The following is a 13939-nucleotide window of genomic DNA, read 5'->3' on the forward strand; positions in this document are numbered from 1 at the left end:
CCCAATGTTCGTTGCTGGCGACACTACGGTTGCGCGGCTTCTTAGTCCTTCCACAACGCCTAGCCAACAGAATCCCCTTCCTCAACTTTTTGGCCAAAAGCAAGCCCTTGATGATCCTTTCCTTCCTTGAATGCACAGCAAAACCGTGCCGTATGTCTATCTTCGTGGCCAGAAGTTGTATCTTGTTGTGCCTGGTATTGTTTGATCCTAGAACAAGATGTCGTCACTTCCCGTTGGAAGCAACGTATCAGAGGCAAGTGAAGTTGGAACAGCAATTTCCGGGAGCAAAATTTTCGGAGAGTGCGGAGACAAAATGGCAGCTTTCCCAAGCCTCACGGGCTCAGAAAGATTCTCCGACGCACTCTCAGTGCTACTCACTGCTTTGGGATCATTGGTTGCAGCGTTAGCGAGGGGTTCTGTTTCTTCTGTAACGTGTGGCACTGGGTGAGGAAGTTTCTTGACATGCGTCACGTGGATCAAATGCTTCCAGCCTGCGACACGCACCGCTGTTTGGGTGACCAGCAGGATCTGGAACGGGCCCCACCACTGAGGTGCAAGGCAGGAAGATCGGTCAAAGGATTTGACCAAAACCCAACTTCCAGGTTGCATACTGTGGCCTGGGCCCTCGTATCGCGCGGGTAAAGCGTCTCGTACCTGGTGATAAATGAAATACAGGTTTTTAGTCAACTGGCTACAATAGTCTGAAAGCAATACATTTTCTACATTCCTCAATGCCCTAGGCTTCGGAAGATCCCAGATATTGGCAGGTCTCCCCATTACCACCTCAAAGGGAGAGAGCCCAGTCTTAGTTTGAGGGGTTGTACGCATGGCTAGTAACACGATCGGTAAGGTGTCCGGCCATTTTAGTTTGGTGCCGGCACACGTCTTAGCGAGCTTGTTTTTTATGATGCCATTGTGTCTTTCCACTAATCCGGCGCTCTGAGCATGTCTGGCCGAATGGAATCGTTTGTCAATTTGCATTGCCGTACATATCTGTAGAATTACAGCAGCGATAAAATGCGGACCATTATCCGACCAGATAACTCTCGGCAAACCGAACCGTGGGAAGAATTCCTTTAACATGGTCTTTGCAGTGGTCATGGATGTAGCGTCTTTAACAGGGAAAGCCTCGACCCACTTACTAAAGGCGCAAATGACCACAAGGACATATTTTAGATTGTTACATCACTCCATTTCAATAAAGTCAAAGTGAATCACTTCAAACGGGACAGAAGGAGGCCCAAAGCTACCTCTTGGAGTTGCTGTCCCCTTTCCCACATTGTGTTCTAGGCAAATCATGCAATTTTGGACATAATGCTGGGCAATTTTTGAAATCTTATCATTTACCCAGACTTTCTCTAACATTCTCGTGATCTGTTGAGCGCACACATGTGTGGGACCGTGTGCCATGGTAACCATCATTACTATATAGGCATTAGGAAGCAACCATTTCCCTTCAACCATGTCCATCCAACACCCATCAACATCGAGTTTCCCCAAGCCCTCAGCCCACCTCTTGGATTCTTCTAATGTGGCATCGGCTTGGATATCCCGTACAGACCCAACACCCTCATCCATTGCATAGACATCTACAGTCTCCCTTGAAACATACATCTCCGTGAAGAGATCAGAGGCAGTTTGTCTAGGTATTTGATCAGCGAAAGCATTCCCTTTCCCTACATCATCTATAATCTTGCGATGTGCTGCACACTTAATGATTGCTAACTGACTAGGGAGCGCAAGCGCTGAAAGCAATTGTACTATCAGGGAGCCATGTTGGATCTTGGTGCCATGCGAAGTTAAAAACCCTCTCTCTGACCAAAGTCTCCCAAAGTTGTGAGCCACCCCAAAGGCATACTGGCTATCAGTATATATGTTTAGTGTTAGCCTTTCGGAAAGCTCACAAGCTCGAGTCAATGCTATAATCTCTGCGGCCTGCGCAGAGTTATGCGTAATTCTCTTGGTCTCCACAACCGTACTTAATGTAGTGACTGCATAATCAGCTGTGGATGTACCATCCAGTAGTTTGAAGCAGGAGCCATCACAAAGCAGCTCCCCTTGTGGGTTATCCAAAGGAGTGTCCCTCAAATCAACTCTGCCTTTTGTATCTTGTTCAGTAGTATACAGGCAGTCATGTGACTCTTCGTCACCGCAAACAGTATTTTGCGGGAAAGGTAGGAGTTCAGCTGGATTAAGAATGCAGCACCTCCTAATTTGAATGTGGGGAGCAAACAAGATTAATTCATATCTTGTCAGTCGTGTGGAAGTGAGGTGTTGCGTTTGGGTTTTGTTCAATAGAATATATACAGAGTGAGGCACCATCAGGGTTAAATCATGGCCTAGGACCATTCCCTCACTCTGTTTTACAGACTGTTTTGCAGCAGCAGCAGCGACAGCACGCAAACATCTTGTCAAAGCGCATGCAACAGGATCAAGGGCGGAAGAGTAGTAACCGCATGGCCTATTCTTCCCTCCATGTTCCTGCGTTAATACAGCCAAAGCACATCCATCACATTCATGCACAAACAACACAAAGGCCTTCTCATAGTTCGGTGTGCCCAAAACTGGCGCCGAACATAATGCAGTCTTGAGCAACTCGAATGAATGTTGATGCTCCGTATTCCATGGCAATGGCGAAGAAATACCCTTCTTCGTCAAGGCCAACATCGGTTTTTTTCTAGTGAGAAGTTTGGGATCCATAACCTACAGTAAGAAGTCATACCTATCAAGGCTCTAACTTCCTTTTGTGTATTTGGGACAGACATGCCAGAAATGTGTTTTATTCTTTCAGGTGTCAATCTTCTTCCCTCCTTTGACAGGAGATAGCCTAAATAGGCGACCTCCTGGCAACAATACTGAAACTTTTTAAGCGAAGCTTTGTGACCATGCTTAGCTAGATGGATGAGCAACAACACAGTGCCCTCTTTACAAGAGCTCTCAGAGTCAGCGGCTAAAAGCAAATCATCAACATATTGAAGCAACGTACAAGTAGGGGGCAATCCAAGGGTATCAAGCTGCTCATTCAAAGCCCTACTATAAATACTAGGACTCTCAGTATAACCTTGAGGTGCACGAGTAAATGTGAATGAGCGTCCCCCTAAGGTGAACGCGAACAAGTATCTACTATCCTCATGTATAGGAATACTGAAGAAAGCATTCTTTAGGTCCACAACACTGAAGTGAGTAGCTGTAGCTGGAATCATGGTTAATATTGTCGTCACATCAGGCACAATTGGAAATTGCGGAGCGACGACTTTATTAATGGCACGTAAATCAATTATAAAATGAAATGGAATTGCATCATCGCCTTTTTTGTACACGGTTAAAATCGGACTATTGCACAAACTTCCTGCAATCTCCTCAATCACCCCATGATGCACAAAATCGGAAACAATGCTCTTCAAAGCTCGCTCGCCTTCAACTGAGATCTTATACTGTGGAATACGGGGCAGCTTAAATCCATGTTTCAAAACTATTTTAACAGGCTCAATATGCAAAACACCGACATCATTGTCATCAACTGCCCACAAACACTCTGGTACATTATTGAATTCTGGCGGCAAAGGTCTATTCAAGAATTGCGAAACAGAACATTGCTGTGGTGAAATCGTCAAACGCACTCCATCAGAATAACAATGAATTACCGCATTTAATTCCTTCAACATATTCAACCCCAGCAAATTCTCTCCACAATTCGAAGTCAAGAGAAATGGACAGTGGTCCGTAAAGGGACCCAAAGAAATAGGTACCGGTGAAGAAACCGGACAAACAACTGGTGTGCCAGAAAACCCTATAGAAACATTGGTTTGCCCTGACAGTGGAATGTTTGGAACCCGAGAATGATCAATGGAGCACTTCTGTGCTCCAGTGTCTATCAAAAATTGATGTTTCCTATTTCCCACTACCATTTCAACGTAGGGACCTTTCTGATTAACGGGAATAGGTGTAGGTTCCAAACCCTGCTTCGGGCAATCCTAACGAAACAAAATATCATCAAAAGGAAGCTCTTCAGATAGATATGCAGCAGAAGGATGATCAAATATGTTTCTAGTATCCACACTCGAAGTCTGATTATCCTGTGAAAAAGGTTGTTGGGGATCCTGCGAAAACTTGCCTCTACCAGGGCCCCCTACACCCAGGCGACCTCTGGATCGTCTACCCATATTTCCAAATGTGTTATTCGACCTCTGTCGAAGGACGGGGCATTGTGCACGCCAAGGACCCTCCTGGCGACAATAGGCACACTGGTTAATATTCACAGGACCCAAGGGCACATTCCCTTGTGGAACATACTGACCTCTAATCTGCGAACTACCCCCTCTGGGGCCTCTAACAATTTGCTGTAACAATACTTTAGTCTTCAAATCACCTTTTCTCTTCTCGACTCTATCTTTTTCATTATTGACACGGTTCTCGTAGTACTGAGCCATGTGCAGTACTTCTGATTGGGATTTTGCCTGCCAAGCACTCTCAGAAGACATAATTTGTGACTGGATGTCAGGTAGCTATCCACGTACAAATTTGTCCACAAATAATCTTTTCCCAGACTCTGTGCCTAAGTCTTGTCCACTGAAATCCGAGAATACCTGTTCAAACCGATTAAAGAACTCGGTAGCACCCTCAGATTTTCCTTGGATACAGGCCGTAAGCTTGTCCCAAATAATTCTCTTTTTTTTGGGAATTATTGTTTTCAGTTTTGCAATGATTCTGTCAGGCAAAGTCAGTATCACCTGAGGTGGTCTCTCACTAGCTGGCCTTTCTCCGTCAAGCCTAATTATGTTAACCCACGTATCTCCTAACCCTGGTACATCGTCTATAGTTCTAACCTGTTTCCACAAATCTACGGGCAGGAGTACAGGGAATAACAAATCAATGTCGCCTAGGGTAAACACTGAGGACTGCAAAACGGACTCTATCTCTTTATAGAACCCTGTCAGATTTTTCCTAATGTCAGGAATAGTTTGTCTAATAGTATTCACTTCCTGTCGTGAAAACGGGACGTGAACAAACTGCGATACATAATGTGCAGGAATGTCCACAGCAGGTGTACCTGCTGCAGCATTAGCAGGAATCTCAACCTTTGGGACAAATGTCGGAGGAACCTCTCTCATAGGCAACTGAGATGTAGGCAACTCCGAACGCTTACTAAGCAACAGAGCTAAGTCGAGCGCTAAAGCAGTTGAAGAAGTGTCAAGTGAAAAAGCTCTCTTATAAATGCTCAATAACTCTGTGGGACAACTAACCTTTCTCTTTAAACATTCATCCTGCAGGTACTCTACCATTACCTGTATCACTTTCCTCTGCATTTCTAGCGTATATTGACTGTATGTGTCATATACCTCAACTGGAGTTATCGATATGTCTGAAATCCATCTAATCGCATCTTTTGTACAAATTCGCGCCTCCTCAGATGTCGATTTACGACACGGAAGAAATCGTTTCTGTACATACATACTTTCTTCTTCGTCATCCTCATTCCGTAACCTTTCCAACTCCTTTCTATACTCAAATATCCTCTCAACATGCTCATGTACCTTCTCCACAGTGTCTCTTGAAAACGCTAAAGTATTCAGGTCCCTCAACCCTTGTGGGAGGTCTGCATTATTTAATTTACCCCACATTACACATAAATGAATCCCTAAACCTTCAATGAAAACATTTTTCTCAGGAAAATTATCCATATTAGAAAGTGTGGCAAGAACATTAGCTCGATCATCTCTCTCCATACAATGCTTAGCCCATGCAAACAAATCCTGTTTCTTTTCTGTAGGAACAGTATTACGAGTAACAATCCTCGACCCCGCACCCTGATCAACTACAAGCGGTACGGAACTACTTGGGAGTGAGGGTGCAGGCAAATTCAATGGAGGTACTATTACTGGTGCAATGGGAAGAGGCAGAGGAGCAGGTGGAGGAACAACAACCGGAGGAATAGGAACAACAAGTTGAGCAGGAAGAGCAGGAATAACAGCAGGAAGAGGTACAGCAGGAGGAAGAGGAAGATACGGAGGTGGTGCAGAGGCACCAGGCCTTCGTTCATTTAACAATTTGTCGATAAACTCATCAGAAACATGAAGATCTTTAGAAGGATAGATTTTTGGAATACCGAGTGAGAAAGCCCTGTCCATATTCCTAACCGACTCAGACTGTTTGTCCTGATCATATAACAACGCCTTTTCAGCGTTTGTTTTATGACGGCACGCATGTTTTTCCCTACTTTTAAGCTGCTGCAACGCTTCTCTTTTCCAATTTTGCAAAACATCAAATGCTGCAGGTCTGGCCTTCTTTTTTAACAAGACTGACTCTAAATATTCAATACGAGGGATCTCAAAACTACCATTGACTGGCCACTGAAGTTCGGAGGCATGTCTGGTTTGTCTGTGCCAAATTTTATTAAATACTACACTTCCAATGTCATGCTTACAGTACATAGTACATGCCGGTGACCCCTCCTGTGGTGCCGGACGGCTAAATTCCAAAGATTGTCTATCGCTGCAGAATAATGCCCTAAAGCAGCTAGACAATTTCCCAGGCATTTCTCAAATACTCGATGTTACCTGGTCAATAATTGTGTCTGCAGATACAATGCGCCAAATTCAAATTGTCAGGGTTGAATTAAGAGTCGGGTAACGACTCACCTGACCAAAACCTAAGGAGGACCGATCGGTTTACAAAGGACTTACCTAACGAATTTTACCTTGTGTATGGTGATTTCGGCAAATCTGCCCGCCTCAAAAAATTGACCCTCGTCAAGATGCCGTCTCAGACCACACGGCTATCGTCCAGGGAACGGATCGTGCAGCGCTGTTGAGGTGTCGCGTCTCGTTCAGTCGGGCCCGTTATGTCACACCGTCCGATCCCGGTCCGATAGCGTGCGTCAACCTTCAATAATCCGGCATCAATCTTGAGGGTCCCTATTCCGGGCGCCAACTGTGAAAACAAGGAAATAATATGAGGCAGGGTAACCAAAAAGGAAACACACCAAACACAGGTTACAAAGGAACATACAAAGTACTTTATTTTATACTGAATCCAGTTACAAAAGAACAGAACAAAATTCAGATAGCTATCGACCCTCAGTACAACACAGCGAACTCCGGCGTGGTTCGGTGTGCTCAGTGAGTGCAAATAATCATTGAAACAGTCAGGCTTTTATACATTTCTCCAGCCTGTTGTCCAGCCTTTCTGCAGGTTAACCATTCCATAAATAAGTTACTGCTCTAGGGTCCCTTGCCAGGTCAAATCTAGGTCAAATCTAGTTCATCTTAAGTTTATACATTAACAAGAAGAAATGGTAATAATGTATGCTCTAGGCCTAACATTACAATGCAGGACTTAATTTATACAATATAGTTAAGCAGGTGTTCTCATTCAATTATAGATCAGTTTCGGTGATACAGGTAATCCATTGCACACAGGTCAGCAGAAGGACAAGGTCTCAGCTCATGACCCTAACAAGTGGCCTGCAGGCAAGTTATACATTAGCTGTACAGAGGTCATGACAATCGAGTTCTGTTCTGAATAACATAGGCTACCATTTTAGCTCACATGGTGACTTTATAGAGCAAGAAAACCTAAAATGGCGGCTTGACCCAAAATTACAGTTTACATGGTTTCTAAGGTCAGGACCTTGCAATGCGAGTTTATTCACATGTGGTTTATAAGCAGCTTGTTAGCAGCTTGGCGTAGGCCTATATACACATATTCATAGCAATGGGAGGCACAATATAATTTCTAGTTTGACAATAAGAGGAACCAAGGAAGAAGAGCATCCAGCGAGAATCAAAATAAGAAAAGGCAAATGTGGTGGTGAGACCACAGCGACCCTGATGGACCGAGAGTCCTTCAAACGGCACCAAAACCACTAGGTGGAGTTCACTGCCTGTCAGGCAGTTATCAAAGGATCTGATGAATCGTATCGAGAAGGCGGATATCGAGACGCTGAAGTGAAGCGAGACCGCGAGAGAACGAAGAAACCAGCCTATCCTGAACGGATAAAGGCCCCTGTGATGGTGTGCCAGGCAAATAGAGGTAACGCAGGAAACAGGAGACCCGTGGGGGCCTGAGAGCAATCGTTACGGGCCATTCATACTCAACCCAGTAATATTAACGAGAGGATAATAAAACAGACTGATGATGACAAGAGAAAGTTGAATAATCGTTACAGGACAATTTATACTCCTCGCAGTTATATAGACAGAAGGATAAGAAAACAGAATGATGATGTCAACAAAGATTTGAATAATCGTTACAGGACCATTCACACTCGTCCCAGTAATATAACAGGAAGAGTAAGGAATTGGAATTATAAGGAGAAAAGAAACTTGAATACTATAACTATTGGAAAAGATACCGCATTAATAATAAAAACACCTGAGGTATACAATAGAGGCACAAGAAAACACTAGAACTGAGAGAAACACGAATGGGAAAAAGGCAACCACGAATATGTATCAAAGGCTGGAGAAGCTAAACTGATAGAATATTCTAACCTCGGCAAGCCTCAGCAAGAAAGAAGGAGATATAAGGAGAGAGAAACTCAGAGACTGGGTATCAATATCTGAGAAAAAGGGGAAAGCCCCCCTCCCCCATACAAACCAAGTAGTTATTCAAGACCCAAGAGGCCAATTTCCAGGAAAGGAAAGGAATGTGATACAGCCCTGAAAGAACTTTATGAACTTATAGAAGGAGTTGCAAGAGACTACTTAAAAATATCTTACTAAAGAGACGAAGGAAGAAGAAACTTACATGAAGCAAGCCCGAGGAGAAGGGAGTCATTCTCCTAGCCTCAGTTGTTAGAATAGTGGGAGGGTCCGTTAGGTTTAGCTTTGGACAGTGGACGCTCTTCTTTTAGACATTCACTGACAACTGACGAGCACCGTAGCTAGTTTGGTAGGTAGGGATCAATACGTAGAAATAGGGACAGTTAGGCATTTTGTTTATTCTTTAAGAAAAACCAATACTGAAATGACCACCAAGAGTCAGAGCACTCGTTCATATCCGCCACAGCACTGAAAACTGAAATCTTTCTTCCATTGACAATCCAAAAAAGGCATCTAAATAAGGTTTAAATCAACTGTATGCTGTAGTTAATTTAAGAGCTCATTTTCCAAAGTTGATTCTTTTATTCTTGAAATTCCTGTCCAGAATTGACATTAAATACCTGAAAATCCAGATTGAAGTAGATGGATTCTCCACTTTTTAGCGGACTCCTGGTGCACCAAAGTCTTCACAAACTATTACATCCTGCTCTGCAGATCTTCTTTCTGCTATGCTGTCATCAGTTAATAATAGGCAGGAGAACGGGCAAGGCTCCTATTCACGTGAGCGAATTCGAAACAGCCTAGGCACATACTCATTGGAATTGTAATTCCCAATCCAAAAGTGCTCTTCTCCTGTATATGTATCAGAAAAACATTCCAACCTAAAAAGAGCATGTCAAGACAGTAAGCAAGACCAGTGATGGTTAGTTTTGCAAACACCAGAATTTGAAGAATATTTTGGAGGCCAGTCACAATTTCAGAATATTTGGCCACAGAGTATGTTAAAGAAACTGTTTGTGCTGAAACCCGAGATTTGAAGTTGATCTATGCCAGGTGCGACCAACTCAACCAGTACCAGATTTCTGTATTCTGGGTCTTGTAGTCCTCCACTTATAATGGGGAACAGGGAAACCATAAGAACCAGAATCCATACATTAAAATTAGGGCTGATGGGATACTTAGGCATGAAAAAAAATTGGCAGCACTGCAGAATGCATTTATCTGAATTGAAATGAGTGCTTCCAACAGCCAGTCACCTTTTGCCCTGTTATTAGTGTGTGTGATATTGGAGCCATGACTCTCTTTTTAGACACCTTGGAAGAGGTTTGTTCGACGGGCAGACCTCTCCACTCCGAACCTTGAGTTCAGCATTCTCAGAGAGTGAATGCCCGGTCTAGACACACATCTCCCTATCTACTTTCTTTTTGCTTGGTCTTCTTAGGTGTTCCGCATGGAGGCCTACCTGGCAGAGAGGCGCCTGGACCTGGTCAAGGCGGTGGAAGACTTCCTGGACTGCTGCATCGTCCTGCCCCCCTCGGAGATCCAGAACGAGCAACTTCTGAAGGCCTTGGTGCCAGTGCAACAAGAGCTTCTCCGGAAGAGGTACCAGGCCACAGAAGAGATAAAGATCGTGCCCTGGGGTCAAGACACAGGTAATCTGGAATTACAGGGAAACAGGTGGTCATTTGGGGGATGTGTGAGTGGCTAGGGCACAGGAACTATGAAGAACTTTGCTCATCCAGCTACTCAAGCAGGCTAGACATTACTTTGTTTAGCATATAAATTGCGATTGCATAATATCCGACTCAAAGTGAAATAAACAAGGATACAGAATACCATATGTGGCAGATGCAATATGGTCAGGGTGTGATTGCCTGGGCTTTTTTTTGTTTGTATTCATACAATAATATGGTTAATTCAAATTCTTTCATTGTGCTCATTACCAAAATTACAGTGCACTCATGTACCTTTGCTGAGAGAGTCTTATTCCTGATACACCCTGCACTAGCTCGGGGTGGAAACAGGACAGGTTCAAAGCTCACATGCGCATTCCACACAACCGCTGAAACACAAAGCTCCAACAGGCATAGTGGATTTTTTATCATTCGCACCTCTGATTCCAAACCTAATAATTGTGTATCCTAGTAAGCTTGGTGGCATGTTAAACTGTAACAAAATAGGCGAGGCCTGGCTATAGTATGGTGGTTATTACGGTCACACAATTACACAGCTGTGGCCTCTGATATCATATCAGTGTCAGCTTGGTGAGCAGTGCTCAGCTATGACAGGCCTGATGTGTGTTAGCCATGATAGCCATCTGGCCTGGGTGTCTCCAAAAGAGCCATATGGAATGATGGCCAGGAAGGTGCCTTTTGATCCTGCCAGCGGAAGAACAACACATTCCTCAGAGAGCACAAAAACCCTAACCCCGGGGAGGTCGCCTGGGAACCAGTGCGTCAAAGGCAGTCCTCACATAAAGCCACACTCACACCAGGGTGCTGGCCACTGGAGTTCTGTAAGTCAGCAGACATGGGAAGAGGGTGGAGTTAGAGTAGCCAGGGGAGAGTGGTAGGCTCAGAGAGGGGCTCCACTATTTTGGTTTCTGCTAGCGATCTTTACAATGTCCTGTCCCTCCACACTTCCAGCAGAGAAAGCACTCTGGGTATGATGTCTGGAGACAAAGGACACTTGTTACTGCAGCCAGGGTTGCGCCCCATACAGCATGTTTGCTTTGGTTCAATTCCAGGTAACATTTTCCCTTTAACAGGAGAAGAAACCATCTTCTTAGTAGATTCATCTTTGGACTTAAAGACAAGAAGTATTCACCAATAACTCTGTTGGGGATACAGTCTATTCCAGAGTCCTTTGCCTTGAGCGTGGAAAGATAAGGCGCAAAGGAAGAGGAAAGCTCTTCTCCCTACCAAGCCCAAGGGAACATTTGGGGTCACCCTGCAGTGTGAACAAGGCCTACTGCAACAGAAGAACTGGTACCCAGGACCCTGCAATGGGAGGTGACAGAGCCCATACAAGTTCCCTCTAAAAGCCTTCCTGATTGGGAAAGGTAGTAGACACGACTCCCCTTGCCCCTGGACTGGGCCTCCAGCAACCCAGAAGTCAAGGAAGAACCCTAGGAACTGGTCTCTGCATCAGTTCTCTTATGAGCTGCACCGACCCAGACATCGCCTGCCAGTCCCAAGCGTCTTCGTGCCATGTGCTGTTAATGCTTGTGCTGCACCGCATGCATGCTGGACCCAGTCAACCAACTCACTAGCCCGACTCTGAATCACCACCTCAGAAAACACATAGAAGCCTGGGTCTAAGCTGTTGAGTAACAAATACAAGAAATCAAAGGTATTTGAAGAGGCCCTGTCCCCTGGTCCACCTTAAAGGACCTTGCTGCAGGGCCATCTTTGCCTTTTCTAAGACCTATCCTTGAACGCTGACATTTGCTGCTCAAGCCATTTTTCTTGTCCCCTTTTCACCCACAGTACCCCTTTATTCTCAAAGTATACAGACTCCGTGCTTCGTTTACAGGGGTAAACCTTTATTGTTTTTAATTAGTTGTGCGCATTGTTCAGTTTTATCAAAAAATCAAAATTTGTATTGAAACTTGGCTGGACATTCTTTTATTTTGGTACCACCGTAATATTGTTTGTCTTGCAACTGTATCAGCTCACACTGTTCCTGAAGAGTACAGCCTGTCCTCGGCTTGAGCTACAAAAAAATAGATGAAGGATGGATACCTTTTGGGCTGTGCCTGTTTCTCCTTTATGATTGGATCACTGCTAGTTTAGTAGTAGTGTGGGGCTGAATAGGCATTTTATATACTAATTGACCCTGTCACCCTAAAGAGCGTTAGTCATTTCATCACAATATGTGTCAAACTTGTAATCAATTAACTGCAATGCCCATGTAACGTGCTCTGAGACTGACTCACATTGCAAGCTGACAGCACAATGTCACACACACCAAATTCACACTGCACCCCGGAACCAGCCAATCCCCTGATTCCTATAAGGGAACTGCGCATAGCAGGACCGTTGAGCTGTGATCACAAGTGTTGTGCAGTTAAGTGTAAGGTAGCACTAGAGTCAGCACTGCAACACAATTCAAATCAGCAAATTAAACACCACCACATACAACAACATAAATACATGATTACCCTCTGACAGATAGCTTACTGGTTAGGCACTTGCCTCTAACAGAAAGCAAGCCTGCACTTTTTAAGTTCCAGTCCCAGGGCAGAGCTGAACCAACCATGTATGCTTCTGTGGTCAGTACCCCGAGTACCATTAAACTGGGCAATGATAGAGGTTTTGTTTACCGCTATACAGCACCAGGATTCTAAGTGATTCATGGGTGAGCCCTGGCGGGTAGGGATCCTTTTCAGTGAAGGGGCCTAAATATTTTCTCAAATTTACACGGGCGGCTGAGTGTAGGGAGAGAACCCAAATTAATTAAGGGGAATTCGGGGGATTTCATCCCCAAGACAATTTTTTTAAACAAAAGAATGTGTTGAAGTTATGCATTTTACAGCACACTTTTTGAGAAAAACAGAGTAAAAAGCCATGCCATTTACAATTGTTTCTCCTGGAAAACAAGAAAAATATCCACTACATTTCATGATTTAGGGCCAGTCATATGAATATTTTCATTGGAGGGGCCTAAATATTTCCTCAAATTAGCATGAGTGACCGCTCATGTCAAGGGAGCCCAAAATAATTATGGGGGACCAAGTTGGCAGGTGGTATTCCCGCTGAAATTATTTTTTTAAATAATGTGCTGAAGTTATGCATTTTGCAGAACAATTTTTAAGAAAAACTAAGCAAAAAGCCATGCAATTTACAGTTGGTTCCCTAGGGTAACACATGAAAAAATCCACTGAACGCCACGTCACCATCAAGGTATCCGTATCATTGATCGAATAAAAAAACACAAATGGGATATTTATCTGGATTCCGGTTGAACAAAAATGAAGAATAGCGGAAGATTTTTAGGAAATATCTCATTTGGTGCCATTGTAGTTAACAAGGGGAGCAGGGGCCGCGGCGGTGTCCCCCGCACCGTTGTTCGCAATAATGGCATCGGGTCCCCCACACCCGAAGAAAATAAAGTTAGATACAAAAATAAAATAAAAAGAGGACTCTGAGGCGGCAGTTCCCATCCACGTAAGTGAAGGGATCTGGCGTCGCTGAGGGATGGAGGAGTCGCCGGCAAACAACTAGGTGTGCCGCTATCAAGTAAGCAAGTGGGGGCTAGGGAGATAGGGCCTATTTACACGGAAGGCGGTGATCCAGGGTGCTATTAGCACCCTGGACCATGCCGGTAAATTACCGGCACCGCCTTGGCGGAAAGGGGATTTACCGCCCCATTCCAAGGTTGGTGGGGCGGTAAAT

At 44.4% G+C, this 13939-nt stretch overlaps 1 protein-coding gene across 2 annotated transcripts in view; it reads left to right on the plus strand.

The window, feature by feature from the left end:
* SLC4A1 (solute carrier family 4 member 1 (Diego blood group)) overlaps positions 1 to 13939 on the plus strand; it is a 244823-nt gene that overhangs the window by 103135 nt on the left and 127749 nt on the right. For both annotated transcript variants that reach the window (XM_069634298.1, XM_069634299.1), the window contains one exon: positions 9985 to 10195. In XM_069634298.1, coding sequence (XP_069490399.1) covers positions 9985 to 10195 — 211 coding nt within the window. The remainder of the gene's footprint in view (positions 1 to 9984; positions 10196 to 13939) is intronic.

Source organism: Ambystoma mexicanum, chromosome 13, assembly GCF_040938575.1.
Source record: "Ambystoma mexicanum isolate Mex_15411 chromosome 13, UKY_AmexF1_1, whole genome shotgun sequence".
NCBI lineage: Eukaryota > Metazoa > Chordata > Amphibia > Caudata > Ambystomatidae > Ambystoma > Ambystoma mexicanum.